Here is a 22,557-nt window from a genome sequence, read left to right as displayed (position 1 = left end):
TGATTTATGCTTTTTAGGTTAAATTGATACAAGGCAGTATGCGAGATGTGCATAAAGCCGACTCGGCATGATTATTCGCGGCGGTTATTACACGTTGCTCTATTAATTTCTCCGGTTGTCTCCGCAACAGACGATGATGTCTGAATCGGACACCGGCGTTCCGATTTCAACCGCACGTTGTCGCATACGTAATTCGCGCCTCATGCACGCCGATGAGTCGCGTTGCTCCCTCCAGAGCTGCTAGGGGCGGCCTCGCCGAGGCGCATAAATAATATCGAAGCGCGCGCGAGCGGCGTCTAAATTCGCCGGTTATCTCCTGGCGCTATCCATTGATAACACTTTGCCGATAAGTTTAACAGAAGCTCAAGAGAAGTTGAAACAAGCCGGAACAGAAGTGACGGAGATTTAAGTTTGAAAGAACGAGCTCGAAGACGCGGATAAATAAATTCATAATTTATTACGATCGCCGGAGAATAAGCTGCTGGTACTCGTAAGAATAACGACAGGGATTTTGTTTAGAATATTTTGCGCATACATATAAAATAATTGAAGTGAAATGAAATAGGATTGGATATAAGAAAAGAGAGCATGTGAACGAAAAATGATATTACAAGGGCCACATGATTTATAGCAACGGACCAAGGGACTAACTGAAGGAAAATAAAGAATATGTAATATAGGAAGCAAGGCAGCTGAGCAGATTTATGATGTTCTGTGGTGCAAGTAGAAATATATATAATAAATTACATCAAAATATAGTTAGCTAAAAGTAATAATAAAGAAACGTGGAATCGAATTTATCGTAGCTACAAGGAGTGGATTTAAAAAAGTAAATATACATTAATGGAGAATCTAAGTCTCGATTTAGAAGAAACTATGCGCTTTTGAAACTGCTTGAGGATTCAGATTCGTAAATTTCAAATAATAAACTCCGGTAAGAAACTTGTAATAAAAGCGATTGCTGCGTTGTTAGCTTCTTTGAAGTTCGCTACTTATGTACTTGATGAATGGCGACACAAGGGTATCTGGTTTTCTTTAGTGAACACTTGGGTGACTCTCTTAACAGCATTAACAATAAAGAAGACAAACGATTATATAAAGTGAAAGAGGGCGAGGGGAAAGTCGATCTGGCCTAAACTCATTAAATAGCAGGCTGGATCTCGTAATGCTGCGTAATGCGGTCGAAATGGGAAATGAGTAATGAGGTCAGGCGCGCGAGCTCGCGCGAGGAAGTTTGGTGCTCACAGAGATCGTATAATCCTTCCCTAATGACACGACCGTTTTTAGCTTTAATACGCGCACCGCCACGCGGCAGTGATACGGCGCGATACTGACGAATATCCCGGTCGCGTTTCCGTGCGCCTCGCGTATTTCGTCGCGCGGATTAGCAGTCAGCGCTTGAAATGTATGTAAAGTCGCGCGTATACACGGGCGTGTGCGTATGCGCGGAATGCGAATATCTCTGTAAATTCGCAAGCTCCTCGCTAAGCAGATATTAAGACTCGTCCTATTTTCCGTCCGACGAGCGCAACTGTTTTCGATGCTGAATATCTCGACAATTAAGTTTCGCAAATTTTTAAACTTCGCTGTAAAACCAAGTCTGCTAAAAAAAAAGAACACTGAATTAATTCTGTTTCTCTTTGTATCTTAGATTCTTTTTAATTCCTAATTGTTTATCGCTCGACAATTACCAATGAAAAGTCAGAAAATTCGGATTTTTTCTTTGAGATTTAAGTTCTTGCTATCTATCATGTTAAAATTCGGTGATTTCGGAACATAGTATGCGCGGCTTAATGCAAGCATACGGACTGGCATCAGCGCGACACCGGTTCGACGAGGCGAGGTGAGCTTTCGAAATAAATCCTTCCGTACGTAAATCACGCGAACTCTTTTTTTCGAAACGCCGTTAATATTCCCGGCGTTTTCCGGCGACCGTCATGCCGCCCGATCGATTTCGCTAGATTTTTTTACGTTTCCGTTGACCCGGATTGTTATCGCAAGAAAAATATCCTTATCAATCCGGCAAATTGGGTTTTCCGTGATCGTGCATGAACGATGAATCTTCAGATAATCCAGGCTGAGTGTGATCTATCAGAACACGGGCATTCGATCGCGCGAGCTTGCTCCATCTCGATAAAAGCTCGCTTTGTTTCACGAAACGATTGAAACGTGCTACGGTAATTACATAGAGTACGTCAAAGCACATTTAATAATGCTATCGATTACCGCTCACAATGACGCGCGCGGCTTCAATGAAGAAAGAACGCACACCATCAACGTGAGACTATTTCGGCAAAATTCGGAACATGGGATTTCCAGCCACCCGATTCACACACAGTATCTATATCAAGACTGTCCGGGTCGATATCGAATTTTTCCCCGGCCTGCCGATAAGCACCGCACTCTCGCTCGGTCCGTAAGGCCGGGCGTCTTTGCCCGTTTCGGGGATCAGCCATCCCGTTTAGGTTTTACGGCGGTACTTGGGCCACGAGCGCTCGGACTCGCCCGGACGACCGAGCGCTCGGCGCTTCCATCTCGAATAGAAGTTTTTATGCCCCGAGAGCTTATTATCCACGGAACTGCCGCGGGCGCTCGTATTTCCGGATATAATTTAGCCCGTCGGGTGTTTCAGCTGCTGCGCGCGGCAGGCTTAATTTCGCACCTACGTGCCGCGATCACGGCTCACGAAAACGGAAATAACTTCCTGCGCGTTACGAGGGAGCGAGAATGAACGAGCGCGTTGCCGCTCTGTGGCCACGGCGGTGAGCTCCGCGCGGAAAATAATTCAACGCTCTTGTCGTAAAACCGGCGTAAATTGGGCGCGGTATACGCTAGGGCGGTATCGATTTCCCGAGGCGTCCGTCGATTGCACTCTTCCCTAGACGTAGACTCGGACTGCGCTCGCTTTGCCTTCAGACAGTGGTTTTTATGAGAGAACTATCCAAGTAGTCCGTAGGCGTAGAACTGGTCTCGAATTTTGCGCTTTGAGAAATTTATTTTTGAAAAGTAAGATAAAAAAGTAAGATACAAAATTTCAATTTAATATTACATTTATGTATAATATTTTGTATAAAATTCTATTGTAATCATTCATTGACTATAAGTGAAACTTGTTCGTTTATCATTTGCAGACGTCGCGGCGCAGCTTCACCGTCACCAGCGTTCTCCATGTGCTCGTTCTGGTCGGCCTCTTCACCCTCGGCACCGCCGAGGCACGGACTTTCTGTCCTACCGGCTGTACCTGCGATGACGATACCTTGGTGGTTTCCTGCGTGGGCGCGAATCTGGACGTCATACCGATCGCGCTGAATCCTAGCATCCAGCGGATAGTGCTGAAGGAGAACCGCATCAAGATCGTGGACGCGGCGGCCTTCCAGTTCTACGGCGATCTGAAGAACGTCGATCTCTCCAGCAACCATCTGTTCACCATACCCAACGGCAGCTTCGACGCTCAGCGACACTTGGTGGAGCTCCATTTGAAGCACAACAAGATCTCGGCGCTGACCGAGAAGACGTTTCAAGGTCTCAAGTCTCTAACGGTACTGAATCTGCGGGACAACTATTTGGAGACGCTGAAGAGCGGCTTGTTCGCGTACCTGTCGAAGCTCGAGGAGCTCGATCTCGGCCAGAATCGCATATCGAAGGTGGAGCCGGGTGCGTTTCAGAAATTGGGCACTCTCCGGGTGTTGTATCTCGACGATAATCAGTTGCGAACCATTCCATCGCCGGCGTTAGCGCCGCTCAACGCTCTCGCCGAACTTCATATCGGCTGGAATGCCTTCTCCTCTCTGCCGGACGACGCGTTCAAAGGTCTCGAGCAACTCGCTGTGCTGGACATTATGGGCGCTGGGCTGGACAACATCAGCGACGGGGCGTTTCGCGGTCTGAACGCCCTCCGCAGTCTGAAACTGGGCGCCAACAAATTGCGCGAAGTGCCGACAAAACAGCTGGCGGTGCTGCCACGCCTCGAAGAGCTTACCTTGGGCCAGAATTTCTTCACGATTCTGCGATCGGGAGCTTTCCAAGGTTTGTCGACGTTGAAGAAGCTCGACGTATCCGGTGCCAAGCTGCTCATCACCGTGGAGAAGGGAGCCTTCTCGGACAACGCTAATCTGGAGACTCTCGCGCTGAACAGCAACAAACGGCTGGCTACTATGGAAGACGGCTCACTGGCCGGTTTACCAAATTTAAGACATCTTGCGCTGCGCGATAACGCCTTCGTTACGTTCTCGGAGTCTCTCGTCGCCTGGAATGAACTGCGCCGGCTAGATCTCAGCGAGAACCCGTTGATCTGCGACTGCAGTCAGCTCTGGCTGTCCGAGGTGCTCGTACCGAGGAACTCGAGTCCGGTGATATGCGCCGAACCGCCTGAATCGAAAGGCAAGCCTATTAAGGGCATGACGCCCGACGAGCTGGGCTGCGCCTTCTCGGATCCGCGCAAACAGGCTCTACTGGCGACGGTGTGCGCCGCCGGCTTGATTCTCTTCACCGGCGTTGCTCTCATTCTATATTACCGTTGCCGCAGACGCGTGCGGGACGCGCTCAAGGATTACAAGTGGAAGAATCGCGCGATATCGCGGAAGGAGCACGAGTATCAGAAGACATTCTCCGATGACGAATACATCGTGCGTTCGGCACACGCCCATCATCATCACCATCATCATCAGCCGCAATCTCAGCCAGTGCCCACGCACCACCATCATCATCATCTTCAACAACAGTTGCAGCAGCAGCAACAGCAGCAGCAGCAGCAACAGCACCCGCAAATAGCGGCCGGCATCAAACCAATACCGGTGACGGAACTGTAGCTAGAACTTCGGGCGGCGAGCCCCGGGACCGGTGGGGTCTGGTTCCTGCCACACGGCAGCACCACCCTCGCCGAGGGCTTCACCTACATCGACGGAGAGACGGCGCGCCAGATGCGCCGCCCGGGAACGCTGCCCGTCGCGAACAACGCGTCCGGTCATCGCGGAGGAGGAAGTGGCGGGGCGGGAGTGGGCGGAGGTGGGGGGAGTAGAGGTGTCGCAGACGATGGCACGGCATCGCTGAGTGCCGCGCCGATCGACGGGGTCACGTCCGGCGGTGCAAGATCCCATTATTCCAGTCATTCTCTGCGTCGAACGCCGCACTCGCAGCCGCAGCTCTCGGCCAGGGATCCGGACGATCGGATGCGCACCCTGGAGCCTGGCCTGCAGAACGGAGTCCCGACCGGTGGCGGTCGTCATCAGCCGTCGCCACCGCCGTTGCCCTCCAGGCATCAGCCCAATTGCAGCCAATCCTCGTATCCGACTCTGCCGGTCAATGGCCACGCCGCTCATCACTATCATCATCACGCGAGAGAGCGCGAGAAAGATCGGTCGTCCACTCGCGAGAGAAACCGCGAGCGCGATGCCGGTCCGCCGCCACCACCGCCACCGATAGCGTCGCACCGATCCGACAAGCACAGAGAGGCTCAGCTGGAAATGGAGCTGCGCGATAGCCTCGACATGGGCGTCATCGGATCGTACCGAGCGTAGACGAGACTCTACGACGTCACATTGCAGATCGAAAAAAAATAAACGGAAGAAACGGGAGATCTGAACTCGTCCGCATTATTTCGCGTAGTACGGAGAAATACACAAAAAGGGCAATTCAAGAAGGTGACGAAGAAAGCCAGCAGAGCTAAACTAACCGGATGGAAGATTGAAGTTCCTATCGTCGAAGCACAAGAGAAAAAGAGAGCCAATAAAACTGAAGGAAGAGTAAGGAAACATTGATGAAAAATGTCAAGAAACGAGAGAGCAAAAACGAGCGTAATCGTTACGATAGTACATCTATTGTCGTGGACCGACCATCGTCATTGATGTGGCAAAATCTTTGAGAGCTGACAACTTGCGAAGTTCCGAGTTATATCGAAATGAAACTCAAGTATAAACAATTCTTCTCTGGTCGCGTAAATTACGCTCTTACGCATCTCTCTGCAATATTTCAATTTTAATTCTTTGATTTTCACCTCCTTTTGGCTCTTATTTAATTTAATGTATAATAATACATCAAGCAAAAGACAATGGGTACTTCATCATGATCAAGAAATTCCACAGCATCTCGCATTAACTACATTTGAAAGAGACGTCGTCTCCTCCGGGACGAGAGGACATTTCGGAAAATTATATACTTCGTCAGCTCTAAATGATCCTTAGAGTAAATCTACTTTCTCGCGCGACCATTCGAGAGTTAATACTCTCTATGTCACCGTGGGGAGTCGTACGAACGAATTCGGGAGACGAGAAGACCCAACGGATACGGAATGACTTTCGCAAGGATTTTTCTCCGTCTTATCGCTGATGACCGCAAGATCAACATTGTCGAGAATGAGTGACGACAAACGGAAATCCCTCGCGGGCGGATAACCCGTGGGAAGACAGGGTCGGTCCACGATCCCTCCCCCCGGAAACGACGGGCCATCGACCACGTGGAGCCTGTTGTTCCATGTGATACACATATACATATACACACGCGTAAAAAAAAAAAATGATATATACGCGGTCGACCACTTGATGATCGTGCCGAGGCCGGCGAGCTCGATCGAAACTAAAGTTCGATAGCGCATCGGTCTACGCCGAGTGACTCTTCGAGAGGTCCGGGGACGAGAGAGCTTAACGAGTCGCGACTTGAACAGCGCCGAGGACGGAGAGAACGGTTCGAGAGGGACGAGAGCGACTCGTTAGGATCCCATCGATCGTCGCTCGATCGTTTTATTCGAGGCGCACACGCAACGAGAATGCGTGTCGCGCGAGGCGAAACGTGTATCATAAGCGAGGAGATACGGTACTGTAAGCAACGTAGGACTGCAGGTATATAAATATACATATTATACAGATATATAAATTTAAAAAAGTATATATATATACATAAATTATATATATATATATATATATATTCTAAACGGTCGAATTATTTTCTAAATAAAAACACCAATGTACAGAGGCACGACGGAGACGGTATAGTTGAGCTAGTGTCACGCGTCCTCGACTATCGTAACTTTAAGGAACTTAATTTTAGATCATCGTCGAATTTTTCGGGTACCTGCCTACCAAGAGGAAAAGGGACGGAAAATCGGTAAGCTGGTATCCGCGATTCCTCGATCGCCGAGAGATCGCGATGTGGCGAAATTATCAAAATGAATATTGGTATCACGCGCGAGCTAGCGTTATAAGGACGGCCGTGTTTTTTTTTCTCTGATCGATATGTAAGATCGTTAAGGATTTAACCTTAAGAAGGTTTACGCTGTTGTTAAGGAACCGCGCAGGTTTCTAAACGCGGGTATTGTTCGTTCTTTTTGTTTTAATGGATGAGTGTCTTTGCGTCGAGGCATCGATCTCGAAGTAGATGGAGAATTCTCGCAGTAATACTCGTGTTTCGGATGCATGTTTAATGGTGTTTATCGAAGGATTTATTATATCTGAAATACGTAACATTCCAAATTATTTTATCTTTATTTTAGCTTCGACGTATTCAGAGATGGAATAAAATTTACTTTATTATCTTTCACATTAAAATATTTATTATTAATACTTTAATATGATTATTAAAGCGCCTGTCATTTTTCTTTCGAATGCTAAAACGTTCTATTATTTTTATAAGTCTTTTGTTATTTTAATTTTATTTCGCGAGGAACGCTCGGTGTCCGTCAATTTCGTAGCAACACCGCGTATTTTATGAAGTATGCTCTGAAAACAGAATCGATCTATCTTGCCGATATCAGGATTTTAATCCGCGCGAGTAAAGCTGCGTCTCGTTGCAGAGTACGATGGCACATTGAATTTCCAATCTACGCTGAAAGTGTTTTAATCACAATTAAATGTGATATTGGTGTACACCACGTGGGTAACTTTCGGGTCACTTTTACTCTCGATATTACGCACGAGGCAATTCCCTCGGCGACGATGGCGTGCGGCGCGCATCGAAATCCCGCGGCCCTGATAAATCGCGGCTGCATTAAAATGCACAGGGCGCGGCCGAGTTTAAGTTAGTTCTCCGACCGACGTAATGGCTGTGCTGGAAAGAGCGAAAGGACGGAGAAAGGGAGAGGTGGAGAAGAACGAGAGAGGGAGCGATGGTACGGCGAAGATGTACTTTACGGAACGAGATTATTTTTCCGCCCGAGTGTACCCAGTGGAATTCCACGGTCACCCAGCCTGAGAAAGGTGACTGCACCTTGAATCGACTCTGGTGGCGGCGGCGGCGCGGTACAGCCGCGCTCGCTCGCTTCTGGGCGTGGAGAGAGTAGCGGAATTTCAGCTCCGGTAGAATCTGCAACGGGTTCGAAGATTAGGCTTCGAAGCGCTAACTCCGCGACACGGCGGAAATCAGACGGAAATTGAGCACGTTTAGTATTTGCAGAGAGATGTGTGTTGATTTGTACTCGGGCTATCAGAGAAATATCGCGATTACTTCCGGCGATTACTTCTTTCGGTCCACTTCCCCACCGGCAGTAACATAAAATCGTAGAGACGGTGAATTTTTGTAAACTGAAATATTGTATGTACACAGCAAAATCTAATTTACAAAATTATACGTTAAAACAGAACGGAAATAAATGTCGCGAAATAAAACCGCCACGATAGTGATAGCGGGTACCGAGCATGATTTATCGGCGGAAAATTACGAATGCATTGAACGGCGAAGAAACGGATACGCTGGGAGTGAAAGTTACTATCGATAATGGAGTAACCGTCATTCGGCTACCGCCGAAGGAAGATATATTGCAGCTCTATTTTTAAGTATAACCGCGTGGAATCCTCTTTTCTCTACCGCGGATGCGTTTGCACATGTCTCAAGGACACTCATCCTCACTCGTAAAATCCTTTCCACCCCGTTGACTCCATTCGGAAACTTTATTATTTCATATGCGACGCGAGTTTGTCGGATAAAAGCGAGATTTACGGCAATTCGACTACGTTCCTCCGAGATAAGATTAAATGTATACCGTTACTTATTGCAATTTACTTAATAGAATGATAAAAGGCAAGCAAGAAGTTGCATCGAACAAAGTCCTTTTGCCCAGAAAAATACTTTAGTCGCCAAAGGATCGAGATCTGCGAGCAACTGTAGATGAACGCTGAAATTTTTAAGATCGTAATTTTTGTAACTCTAAGTTTTTTATATCGGTAACAATGGAAATATACGTCGATGATCTTTCAGAATGATTTTATATACATTCCGTGCTGCAAAGTGCTTTGAAAAAAAGAGAGTGAGAGAGAGAGAGAGAGAGAGAGAGAGAGAGAGAGAGAGAAAGAGAAGACGAACGATTTAAATTACAGAAATATGTACCAACAATAATCCAGGTGTTCACAAAATATCGTTTTAAACGAGCAACTTTTAGAAATAAGTTCGATGCAAAATCAAACCATAATCTCCACTTTTGGAAAATGAATAGCGTTTTAAACGTCATTGCAAGTCTTGAGAAAGATTCACAGCATTATTTCCGCTCAATCTTTTGACTGCCATGAAGAAGAGCCAGACAAACAATTTATAATTTTATATAGTTAACAGTTTTTAATATTTTACAAGCATCTCGATGTACCGGAAAAATGTCCCGGATAGTCGCAGACTGCTTTAAAATTCGTGAGTGTTCGCGTTGTACTCAGATCAAATTTTACAGAATAAGAAAAAAAAATGATGCGTGAAAATGATCTCTCTTACCGATATATAAATAGCATTCAAATTTTTTTGAATATATAATTACTTTTACAGAAATATTATTGCATTTAGAAACATGAAAGATTGCATATAAACTGCACTATCTATTTGAGAATCGACGTAATGCGTGTTTTGTGACGCAAACACTCGTGAATCGATGCACTAAAGCGAGAGAGCAGCATTTTGGTGAGCTCCGTCGAAGATATTGGTAGAGAAAACTAGCATAGGGACGTATCTAATTTCGTAAGTTCGGAAGCCAACCGAAATATCCTGAGAAACTTTGTGAATTTTCGCTCGACGGCTTTATCCACGTCGAACTCTACAAATCGAGAGCAAATCGAAGAGGTTTCTCCGCAGAATACGCGCGATGTAACGCTCGTACAATATCGAGCGGCGGTGCAATAAGAGCCTCTCGAAACGAACGGTAATTCTATTTCTTCTAAAACACATAACTAAAATACTTATCGCATTGCTGATAATTTTACGCGCAATTCTCTGTACATTTTTATTTGTAAAAATATAGAATTTCTGTATATTAAGTCACACGGCAATGCTTGTACATGTATAAGTGAGAAAGCATTTTGTGCGTATCTTTCACGAAATGCGATATATTTGTTTCCATATCGTCATTTCAATGGAAAAAAAAAATATATATATATATATATTGTCTCCCATTTTCCTAAATTGTATAAAAGATATAAACATTAATTAAATATACTAATAATATTAATTAAATATATTATAATATAAAAATTTGAAAAATGTCAAGTCTGGCAAAAAATAAGTTTAAAAATTACTAAAATTATATTTTCTCAAAAATTTCATTAAAGTGACGATAGTATTTCCTATATATTTATATTTTCGTATATTTTATGTGTAAGTTACGATGCGTTTTCTATTTAATTCCTGCCAAATCTGTATTGCGATATTGTCGAAAGTGCTAACAGCGTGGACCGTAGTTAATGTGCGAACGGCGCCTAAGTTTAGAATTATTATATTCTCATACATACAATCGGTCTGGGACTTTCCCTATGATCCCGATTAATTCTACGATTCCGAGGCCAGCCATCGGATAAACCTTAAGTAGCGTATTTGTAATTAAAATTGCATTGTAAATGTCGGGGTTCAAGTATCATAGATCGAAGCAGAAGAGAATGTATTAAAAAGCCGTCGCGATGGAGGCGGGACGGTAAAAAGTGTATATTTTACGATATGATCGTCGTACTAAAAATCACCAGTGTAACGTTATCGTATCGCTAGTCAGTCGACGCGTTTCGAAAAAGAAAAATAAGAGGAGAAAGAAAAAAAAGGAACGAGCGAGAAGAGCATAGAAAAAGGGAGAAGCGTTTGAACGATCGAGTAAATTAATCGAGATATTAAATTATTGTACAAAATTGAACGCCGGTAGTTCGTAAGGCCTATTAGACTGTTTTTCCGTTTCGTATCGATTGCGTGTCGATACGCACTTGTAAAGCGCCGCAGCACAATGAAATATACGAATGAGAGGTGCGGAGATGCGTGATAAATAAAAATCCAATTCACAATTGACTATTAGACCTGTTTGTTTATGCTTCTCAAAATAAAAGTAGAAATAGAAATTAAAAATCAAATAAGAATTTCTAGCGATAAGGATTAAAACAATCACATACGATACAGGACCACTCATGTTTCATCGTATTTATTTTTATTAAACTATTCTATTGTATATTATATTTTTCAACATACGCATGCGTTTTTTTTTTTTAGCTCTTATCTCACTCGTATATTTCATTGTGACTCAGCGTTCTAGATCGGCGTGGCCGATCAAAAGGCGCACACCTCTCGTCTCATATCTGTCATAACACACGACTCATCCGAGTTCCTTCTGCCGTTCGAGAGATAAGCTCGAGTTCTGCCATTCGACCGCGAGCCCGCGATGCCATTATCGGGCGGCGACAGGGTGTCGATTGACGAATTCCGCGTACTTAGCGGCGCGCAATGCAATCTCTCGCCGGAGGTGCCAGTGCAAACACTGGCGCTTATCGGTAGTCTCGATAAACTTAGTATCAATACGCGCTCCATACGCTATTGTGATCACGATTCCCGGATATATGCATGATAACGGGAACTTATGGTGTGAGAGCAGACGTAACGGTTAACCGTCTGTGTAGTACTTTTGACACGGCCTTTATTGACTTTAAAATTGGAATTGTATTATTTTATTTTTACGCGATTGTAAACGTGACGGAATTAGTTTTGTGAATTTTCGAATAAACTAGTTTAGAGATTGAATCGATCAAGTTGCGTCGTACGATAATTTATCTCGAAAAAAATGTTAAAGAGGTAAAAATATGTCGAAATAAGTTTCTGTTGAATATTCGCCCAATTCGTTAATAATTTAATTGCATTCGATCCGGGTGGAAACTAATTTCACACCCACGGAGAATTCACGGATGGTTAAATAAGTTTCCCTTCGCTAATAATGTCGCATGTATCGAATTTAAACGACCTAATTTTAAATTGTGATATATGTATATATAATATTTGATTCGCATAATACAGCGCTGTGCGGAATTGTGAGTTTTGTCGAATGAATCAGACGGTATGCACATTCCACGGGAAGATCGTATATCATTAAGATTTCGCACTTCAACAGGATGGCGGAACTTGAAGCTTCTTCTATCGACCGATATCTTTAGGCGATTGTAATTCTTCGATCTCGTCTCTGTGCACTTTAGATTCGGAAAATGATGATAGGAAAATCCCGATCCGTTCCGAATCGAGATTCGATCGGCGGAGACACACACGAGCCAATACACATAACTCTATACACACACACTCTCAATCTCGTCTACACACTACACACTGTACATTCTTGTAAAGCATAGCGGAGCCTTATTGAGAAAGCAATATTCATCCTTAAACTGCTTAAAGTATTTTCAAGTTGCTAATCTATCGAACAATTAATTCCTACGTTAGGTAAAAGAAAAAAAAAAGAGATTTCTCTTCTTCGAACGGGAGAAACTCGCCGATCGCGAAACGATCCGCGATCGGCGAGTGTCCGAATTCGCGCGAGAGGAATAGAAGCTGCGACCCACGGATAACACGAGCAGTTCAGGAATTATCGTGCAGACTTTTCCCGAATTTCGATTACAGTTACGGCAGATAAAATAGCGCCAGGCTTGACAGCCACCCTCGATTTTTCTCGCATTTTTCAAAAATATCGCTCCACGAGCATTTCGCAAAAATGCAAAAAATAGCGATGCCATTGCCCGGAACAAATAATGACAAGAATAAAAGAGCGCATTCGCTCTTTAAACCGCATGTAATTGAATTGGAAGGACAAGTTTAATTACCGAGCAAACTTTCGCGCTTACACAAACATCGAGAGCCTCCGCAAAATTTTGTTCCTGCAAAAAGCGCCTCGCGACTGAAAAAGTTCGAGCATGGCCGCTCACCTAAGGCACGCTGAAATACATTTCCCCGCGAAAAACACAAATTAAGCAAAAACTAAATTAAACCCTCAAGTCGCACGAGTGCGCCGGTGTGGTAAATATCTGATAAATACGTCCTATCCGTGGAAAAATGCTCGGAGAAAATCTAAAGAGGGTCTCTTTCAAGCTGGAGTGCGTCTTTTGCGCGCTGATAGCCGCGATTGAAATTTGCGGGAAAATTTTTTCGCGATTAGCCCGAAAGCGCGCGCACTTCTGAGTGTTCCGCGTAAAAAAAAACGCGTGATTCCCGCAGCGTTTATTAATCGATGACCGCTGTACGCATTCGAGAGCGGCACTTCCGACCGCAAGCGTACGCTGTTTTTATTAAACGACCGCGTCGGGTTCCAAGAGGGATAGAGCGCAATCCGGGTCGAGCGGAGAGTAGTTATCACTTGGCGCATATATCGATCACCGTCAGCCGTTTCGCTGTCGCGGACTAACCGCGAAGTCATCGATGTCGTTATACCGTGGGCACAAGTAGTGAAGCCACCCCCGAGTCCGTTGTAAATATCCACTTCCTTATTCTCCGAGGCAACGATCCGCATTTTCGCCGCGCGTTTAGCTTTAAATGGACCGATGTGATTCTTATCTCCTATTGATCCAAAAAGATACGATCTCTTTGTATTAAATAAATAACATTTCAAATAAAATTCCATGTAATCGAAATAATTCAGATAAGCATGTATTTGGCACGATACTCGATTTACATCCTGTTAAACTCGCAATAGAATAATCAAATTCCTTTCGCACGGCATGTGTTGAGCAATGTGCAAATTTGCTAAATATATGTGCGCAGCAGCCTCATCTCATTCTCATTTGATTACTAAATGAATTTTGAATTGCTAACTACATTTAGCGCTTAAACGCGGCGCGGGAGGATGCGGGGCGATAACACGTTACGAAATCGCATTCATCGCCTATACTCGATTTTCTTCTTACTTATCGAATCTTTCATTAAGGTGTATTATAAAGGCGAGCCCGCGCGGACATTACGTCCCGCTGATCCCGCGGCCTTCTTTTCATCTTCTCTCCGGTGGAAGTGCCGATCCGATCAATGATCGGCCAGTGTAAATATTGTCGTGTGTGAACGAGAACGTGGAAAAAGAAGGCGTGCGGGAAAAGCGCATAGCGCTCATCATCGCCGTCGTGTTTTCTGAAAAGAACAAGCGAACATACCGACTCGTCGAACTGAGCGAAGGGAAAGTGCTTGTTTCCTTTCGAGAGAGTCCCTGGGCCATAACATAGGTCATTAATAATAATAATAATAATAATAATATAATAATATAGTAATAATAATAATAATAATAGGGATATTCCAGCGTTATTTTGTACATAAACAACTTTATCAACGGATATTAAGAAGTCATCAATAAATCTATATATAAAAAAATATTTGATCCTGTTCTATTTCCTTCCATCCTTTACTTTATCCACACCGGTAGTTTTTAAAATTACTAGCAAATGTGAATTGAATTTAATATTTATTAGAAAGAGAGATACAACTTTAATATATCCCATCTGTATTTTAATTGCAAAATTCTGTAAAATTTTAATAAATTATATTGTACCATTTAAAATCAAATGAGGAATATTATTTTAAAAGAACATGATGCGCATCATGCTTTTACATATGCTATTCAGTAATAAGTACGACTGAATATTTGTTGCTAGAGTTACTGGACTCGATATTTGCATCTGTGTTTAGTGGTGCATTTAACGCTAGATATGACTGCCTAATTCTGAGTTTCATTTATCTAATATGGAAATCGCATCCCGTGTAAACACGGGAAGAGATTCAGACAGTTACATTTGGCGTACCATGCTTCCATTTGCGTAATGTGAAAATCACCCTGGATGTGGTAAATATACCACGCAAATTGGACAGCCAGATCTAGCGCCGAATGTACGCTGAAAATACGAACCAACGATTTGTTCCCTCAAAGAAACCAGACTTTTATTTTGATCAACGTCATACACGTCGTATATTCGGAAACAAAAATGTACCGTAAAGACTGTTCAAGCCACGCGACTTGCTACAAATAAAACTATGCTAAATTTTCCGCGTGAATAAATTCACGCGATATCGCAAATGAAAAGCGGGACGTTGCCCTATATTCCGCATAATTTCGCTACGATAGGATCGTCAGTTTCCGGTAGCTGCGAGCAAAGTTGCGCATGCATACAGTAATAATTCGCGTGGAGAAAACACCATCCGACATGGTTTCAAACATTGACTTTTATTAAAAGGCTTTAGTAACAACATAAATTCACTGTTTTCCCTAATTATATACAACACTTGTTATCATTGTGTAACGCTTTAATACTTAAATATATTTCCGTATAAATAAAATTTTAAATATTTATATATAAACTTATAAACACGCCACACATTGTATAATATCCAGATATAATACCATACGAGGCAAAATAATTAATTTACATGCAACTTCGGAATGTATTTAAAATTAAACTCATCTAATTATTGAATAAATATAATATTTTTGATACATATCGAACATATTTTGGGAAATAATGTTAATGAAATAATTAAAGAAATGTTACCAGCTAATCTATGACTAAATCATTTGGTTTACTTCTTCGTTCTCGTTTTTTTAATAGAAAATTGATGCACAAATTACATTTTTTGGATTTGATTAAAGTTTTAGTATATTTGGATTTTTTTTCCATTTTTCTGTCAATGTCCCAAAGCAATTACGCGGCAAGTTATATCGTTTCGCGTAAACAATCTATAATCACATTTATAGTCACAAATTTTTCTCAACTAATTCTTTTTTGCCATCGCGATGCCCAGGCCCAGTATACTTGCGATACCGATAATAACACCTCCCGCAACAGCCATACCCACAAGGCCCTCTGTAAAAAAAAAGAAATAAACAAAATTCAATGCCAATTTTAAAAAGTTTGTTAATGTATTAGTTCGCAAACCAATTGTATCGTGATAGAAGACTCAATTAATAACAGAGGGAGAAAAACGTTATAAGTGAGTAGTAATATGATGGTATTAAATAGGAATCTCTGTCATCAATACAAATTTTTATTATTTGTACAAAATTTACAGATGGAATGTTAAAAATAGATGCATTAGGAAAAATACAACAATGATTATTGATAAACCTACCAAAGTCATATTGAGAGTTCTCTACTTTGTGTATTAAAATATAAAAACTTGATACTCTAATTGTCACAGAAAAAGAGCCAAGAAGTTAAACAATCATAAAATAAAAAGATTAAAAGCGTTCGAAAGATTATGGAAGAGATTACATTACAAAATTATGCCCCACAAACATGCAGCGTTACTGTTTTTAAAACTTAGTTTTTTAGTTTTTTTTTAGAATTAGCATGAATCATAAGGAGAGAAAGAAAGAAAGAAAAAGAGACCAAGTTATTAAGTAGAATAAATATACATTTTAGCAATCCAGCAAAATAAAAAAACTACTAGAAGCAACCAAAAATAATACGACTGCGTAAGAATATCAAAGAAACCCCTAAGCGACATTGCCCCTAAGCAAATTATGATTTTGATTCTTTTAAGCCGATAATAAATTAAGAAAGGGAAACCTTTTTCCATTTTCTTCCTTATTAACGTTTCCAGATGTTGTACTTGAACATTAGCGGGTTCAAGTTGAAGGAATGCCCTGACATATGACAGCGCCTTCGAGTACTCCTAGAAAGAAGCAACGATTAAGGATCAAGGCTATAAATAAAATATTTCATATACTTATTCATAATTATATCATGTATATGTCTTACCTTTATTCTGGCATTTCCAACGGCTAAGTAATATAGGCAATCTCTTTTGTCTCTATCATGCTTGGTATAGAGATCTTGTAACAGCAATATTCCTTTCCTAATGTCAGCCGAATATTTACTTCTGACAAGGCACCAAGCATATTCGAATTGTGTTGTGAACGAAACTCCGTTTGATGAACGCAACTCCTGGTTATATATACCTTCAAATTTCTAAAACATAATATGACAAATGTGTTATAAGATGATGCAACATTCCTATGTTTCTTACAAATTTACAAGTTTTCATAAGTTAACAACACTTTCTAATTAATAAATCATCTTGAGCTTATTGTATCGATCATGTTAAAATGTCAATTGCATTTTAATCTCGAAATATCATCTATTTATAGGTTTATTAATGAAACGGTACAATGACTTTTCTCATTGAATATCTATCTTGGTTATGACAATTAAAGATCTGCAGAACCATGTAAAAATTCTTTCTTGCAAATTATACCTCTACAATAATATAAAACATGATACGTATCGATAAATAACTATTATACAATAAATAAATGTAGATAAATCCTGCAAACTCTTAACCTAACCTAACTTTCTAACATAGATCATTATTGTCACTTTTTGATCGGCATTTTAAGGTAGCAAGGACAAAAAATACGATATCGAGACGAATATAATGTTGAGGGCACGAAAATAATTGTTCAAAAGTGTTTACCTTTAAATCTTCGGCAGAAACAATATCGTTTAGGACGTCTTCCATCTTCACGAATAATGTACGTAAGCAGCACTTCGATATCGAGTTCAGACTGCGCACCATACATCTATACATGCGCTACACAATCGGGGGAATCAGCTGGAAATAGTTACAGGTATATTATTATAAAATTACTTGACGTATAATGAAAAAAACGAGATATAAAAGATGAGAAACTCGGTATTATGATATTACATCACAGATAGTGTTATAAATTTTATCTTATTCTTAAAAAAAAGTAAATCTGTAGAAATATTTTTTGCGAACGTAAAAAACTGATTTTGTTGATATACTCTTGTAAAAGGAAAGATAGAAAGTAAAATTATTAATCAATTTTTTATATTGGCAAATATTCATTTAGTAAATTTTAATAATGAGACATTTTTTAAATAAGGATTGACTTCTTTACAAAAATAATAAAATGATTGTAAATTCAAAAATTTTTTTAATATAATTTTATAGAAAAAATTTTATATTTCCATCGATGTGAATTAAGCAAAAAGTATCCATGAATAAAAATATAATCTCTTTGATTGAATTATTTAATTATAATCTCAATGAGTGCTTTGTCTTTGACAGCATGCATATGATCATGAATGTTAATGAATGCATTATCAATATTAACATTCGCTTAAATACGTCCATTATGCTGGAATGTTGGACTATTAAATACACAAATAGGGAAATTCGTAAATTTATGAGGCTTTTAACAATAAATTTATTTATGTAGAAGTAATAGTACATTCTTGTACTTCAGGTATCAACAAGCTTAACATAATGTTCTTGTTAAGAATTAGAAAATATTTGGTTCAATCGCTTAGCCAATGAATACAATGGCAAACCTATTACGGTATAATAATCACCATCTATTTTTTCAACCAGGCAGGCACCTATACTTTGAAAGCCATATCCTCCTGCTTTATCCCTAAAATAATGTCCTACTTAGTTATGCAAAGGCGAATAATAATATAATAACAACCACTCACATAGGATCGCCTGTTTTTATATATTCTCTTATTTGTTTCTCAGATATATCTCCAAATTTTACTTTCGTAGATTCGTAAAACTGCATTTCAATTTTTGGTGTTTTTAGACATACACCAGTATAGACAATGTGCTGTTTATTTGCTAGACTGAGAAGAAAAACTGTTGAATATTATAACCAGTCTATGATGCAATTTAACAAGTTATTACCTCGATAACATTTGAAAAGCTTCTTTTTCATTCCTAGGTTTTCCATAAATAACATCACCTATTGTCACCATAGTGTCTGCGCCTATTATCAATGACGGAGGTGCTGGATCTGCTTTTAAACGTTCATATACCTCCAGTACCTTGTACTTAGCAATATCCTGAACATATTCCCCATGACCATTGTACTTGGATCTGTCAAGGTTCTCATCGTACAAGGATGGTATTACCTCTGCACTGATACGCTGAGATATTACTTATGTTCATTTAATGAATAACAAATAATCTTTGCATAACGAGATAATTTTGATGTCATTTTATTTATGTTTGTACAATATACTTAAAATTCTTTGTATGATGCAATGATTGTTTACCAATTGCTTCACTATGTCATGTCTCCTTGGAGATCCACTGGCTAAAATTATCCTGCCACTTGTTAATGCTTGAATAGTTGATTCTAACATCCTCTGTAGTGTACGAATGCTCAGTAATTCCTATTGACATCTATTATCAAATTTAGAAATGACATTCAGTGCTAGTTGTAGCAATGCGTTTTTCACGTGGTGTGCAAAATTCACTTGTAAACACAGTGTGGTTATATCTGTTGGTAAATGCGGACTGTGTGAGTGACTTTACACGTCGATAACCATTACTACTGATGCAGAGGACGCTGTAGTCAAAAAGAAATATACATTTGTTTCAATTGCATCTTTATTCTACTATCAATTGTTTAATTCTAATTTCTAATTCGGATTTTTTATTAATTTAAAGTCCATTAGGATATAGTTAAATATTACAATAAGTATTGAGCAAATACAAAATTATGTGATAAATTAATTATATATAATTATTTAAACTATTATATATTAATATTGAGACTTGTTAAATTCATTAAATATCATTAGTTAAATATTAAATAATAGTGTGAAGTTCCATTAACTCTTTTAAATATTAGTTTAAAATTAATTACGTATTTTTTTAATGAATAAAATTATCTCTCAATGATCTAACAGAAATTTTAGTATTACATTCTTTTTATTAATTTAATTAATAATGCATAGGCAAAAATTTAATAAATAAAATTGTATTCATCTTTTTAATTAAAAAATCTATAATATTTCAAGTAAAATTTATAAATCCCTATAAGTAAAATAATGTAATGCTCACTTAGTTATTATTTATTCTAGTATTATTATTGAGATTTATTTTCCGCTTTTATTCCTTTTTCGAAAGAAAGATCGAAAAAAATCAGTTTATTCGATTACACACACGTACACACATAAATCAGAAATCGCATTAATCATTGCGTCAATTAAAGTCAAAAGACTTTCGACGCGTCAGTTACAGATCATGTAAATGCGTGCTATAATCTGGTGCACATTTAACGCGCATTTGAAAATATATATTAGCGTTAGAGGGAGAACTGTTCTCTAAGCGTAGAAGACTCTAATACATCGTAATCGGTAAATTACGTAAATGCCGCATGCCATGAACGAACCTAAAGGTCAGTCAGTCCGAGGCCTTACATAATCGCAAGGCGAAAGGTTGACCCATCTTTACGCCGCGCAGCCTTCTAGTTGAACAAAGATTTAGCGGCATTTTTTCCGTGTTACTTGTGACCGTATGCTCCGCCTTAATTAATCAGCAACTACTCCAAATGCTCGCGTAAAAAGAAATTCTTAAAGGAATGCAATTTTAAATTTTATTATTTGCTCTTTCAAAATAAATAACAGCTTTATGAATAGATGTATGATGTAGTAGATAATCTCGCATAATAATTTCTGATAATACGTTATCTGCAAAAACGAATGTAAAGTCTGTGATAAAATTTTAAACACACTTAGTAATATTTGTATATATAGCAAAGAATGTATTATAATTTACAAATTGATTTTTTTGCACACAAATAGAATAAAAAATTCCAGAAAAACTGTAATCTATCAAATTACCAAAATTTTGTTCTACAATTGTGATTCGTTTTTTTATAGCTTTTTCTATAAAATCGAATATATTGTACCAAATTATACATTAAAAAATATTTTGTCAAAACTTTGTTGAAATGACATTACATGAGATTCCGTGGGATTTGTTATTTATAATATTACTGTTTTCCCGAATTTGGTTTATACCGCTTCTAAAATAAATATATAGTAATTATGCATCCGCAATTATTCGATTGAAAATTAGCAAACGCATACATCCGCCTGTGGTAAACAATTTCCGTAAACAATTAATTGCTTCAATTTGATGTAGACACGAGCAGGTAGTAACAGCAGGGTCAAGTTTACTAACGAGTGCACGTGGTGAGCGGTCTACCGGTATTATTTATTAGATAATTGCTGCTTAGAGTCGAACGCGGATGAAATATCACTTTATTGCCTTCAATCGCGCGCCTCAAGCTTGATCTGTAATAATTAACAATTATGTTTATATAATACGCTGCCAGAGTGTATCTAAAATCTCAGGTATGATAATCGACTCACGATTACTATCGCACGATGATTTATAAGCAAGCTCATTGTTAATTATTGATTTTTCAAATGACGACGTATCGCTTTATGCAAATCAGATGCTTATGAATGATAAATGAAAGGATAAAATCTTTAAAATTACAATATTTTTTAAAAATTAAATAAAGATAGAATAAAAGAAGAATAAAATAAAGATTTAAAATGAAATAGGAAGGATAACAAGGAAACAGAAATATGAAATTATATGATATTGTAATTTTTCTCTACGGATATTGAATAATTTTCATGCAAAAACATGTTCAATTATGAATTTTTATACATATTTTTTAATTTAATAAATAATTATAAAGGAATATTAAAATTACTGTTTTGAGATATAATAAAAAAAAGAAACGTTTATGTCGATAAGTTATGTATCTGAAAAATAAAAATAAATCATGTAAAGTTATTTTCTTAAGATGTTAATGTATATGTTTTGGGAAAATTATATTTAGTTATGGTTATTCACTCTGTAATTTTGTGAGAGATATAATAAGCGAGAGAATCACGAATCGAATCGCAGGTGTTAGAAAGGAGGAAAACAAAATACATAATTGGCTTGGCAAAGTGCATCAGATATTTAACACCGAAGCTGCCGTAAGCAGGATATCGCAAACCAGTTATTAAAAGCATTTCGCATAAGCCGTATCTTTTCTCGCTTTTCGATCAAGTCGGCTCGACGCAGATAAAACTGCAGTCTACACGACCGTTCATTATCTTAACAGATATTCATATTCTTCGTGAAACTCGGTTCAACCCTCTCGCAGGCAGATGTATACGATGTGCCGAATATCTCCAATTACGTCACTAGGATGATTCGAAGGACATATAACGGGTATCCGAGTGGTCAAATAAATCGAGTAATCTGGGACGGAATGGTTTATGATAATTCAACGTAACGCGCGCGAACGCGCAATTAAACACGTATTTCTCTCTTGCACATCGAGTAAAATATACTATCTCGTTCTATTCGATTTATTTTACATATACGTAGCTTTATTTTAACGATTTAAAATAAAGCCAAACGGTAAATTAAACATTACTATCTTAAGTGACCAATACGTCGAAAGATATGTTTTCTTTCTTACGATAATTTGTTTCGTTGATACTTTAAGTATATGTTTAGAAATTTAACACTAACTGTGGTGTTACATGATATAAAATTATAACGTGAGAC

At 39.4% G+C, this 22,557-nt stretch overlaps 4 protein-coding genes across 5 annotated transcripts in view; 2 read left to right on the top strand and 2 right to left on the bottom strand.

The window, feature by feature from the left end:
• The window catches only part of LOC105670765 (leucine-rich repeats and immunoglobulin-like domains protein 1), a 193,235-nt gene extending 188,427 nt beyond the window's left edge, over nt 1-4,808 (top strand). For both annotated transcript variants that reach the window (XM_012364469.2, XM_012364470.2), the window contains one exon: nt 3,132-4,808. In XM_012364469.2, coding sequence (XP_012219892.1) covers nt 3,132-4,808 — 1,677 coding nt within the window. The remainder of the gene's footprint in view (nt 1-3,131) is intronic.
• A 111-nt stretch (nt 4,809-4,919) lies between these two features.
• LOC105670759 (broad-complex core protein-like) lies at nt 4,920-14,546 on the top strand. Its single transcript, XM_012364461.2, has one exon. The coding sequence runs from the start codon at nt 4,920-4,922 to the stop codon at nt 5,514-5,516; it is 597 nt and encodes a 198-aa protein (XP_012219884.1). The 3' UTR covers nt 5,517-14,546.
• Nucleotides 14,547-15,372: 826 nt separating this feature from the next.
• On the bottom strand, nt 15,373-17,778 carry Fis1 (fission 1 protein). The gene is made up of 4 exons (XM_012364496.2): nt 17,641-17,778; nt 16,926-17,135; nt 16,734-16,839; nt 15,373-16,028 (listed from the first exon to the last, which is right to left on the bottom strand). The coding sequence occupies exons 1-4, from the start codon at nt 17,752-17,754 to the stop codon at nt 15,937-15,939; spliced, it is 522 nt and encodes a 173-aa protein (XP_012219919.2). The 5' UTR covers nt 17,755-17,778; the 3' UTR covers nt 15,373-15,936.
• Nucleotides 17,779-18,373: 595 nt separating this feature from the next.
• LOC105670775 (dTTP/UTP pyrophosphatase) lies at nt 18,374-19,540 on the bottom strand. Its single transcript, XM_012364493.1, has 4 exons — nt 19,245-19,540; nt 18,874-19,115; nt 18,666-18,812; nt 18,374-18,604 (listed from the first exon to the last, which is right to left on the bottom strand). Exons 1-4 carry the CDS (start codon nt 19,332-19,334, stop codon nt 18,466-18,468), a joined length of 618 nt encoding a protein of 205 aa, XP_012219916.1. The 5' UTR covers nt 19,335-19,540; the 3' UTR covers nt 18,374-18,465.
• Between the last annotated feature and the right edge of the window lie 3,017 nt (nt 19,541-22,557).

This window comes from Linepithema humile, chromosome 2 (assembly GCF_040581485.1).
Source record: "Linepithema humile isolate Giens D197 chromosome 2, Lhum_UNIL_v1.0, whole genome shotgun sequence".
Taxonomy (NCBI): Eukaryota; Metazoa; Arthropoda; class Insecta; order Hymenoptera; family Formicidae; genus Linepithema; species Linepithema humile.
Note: the sequence above shows the minus strand (reverse complement) of the source record. Positions and strands in the feature narration are given on the sequence as shown.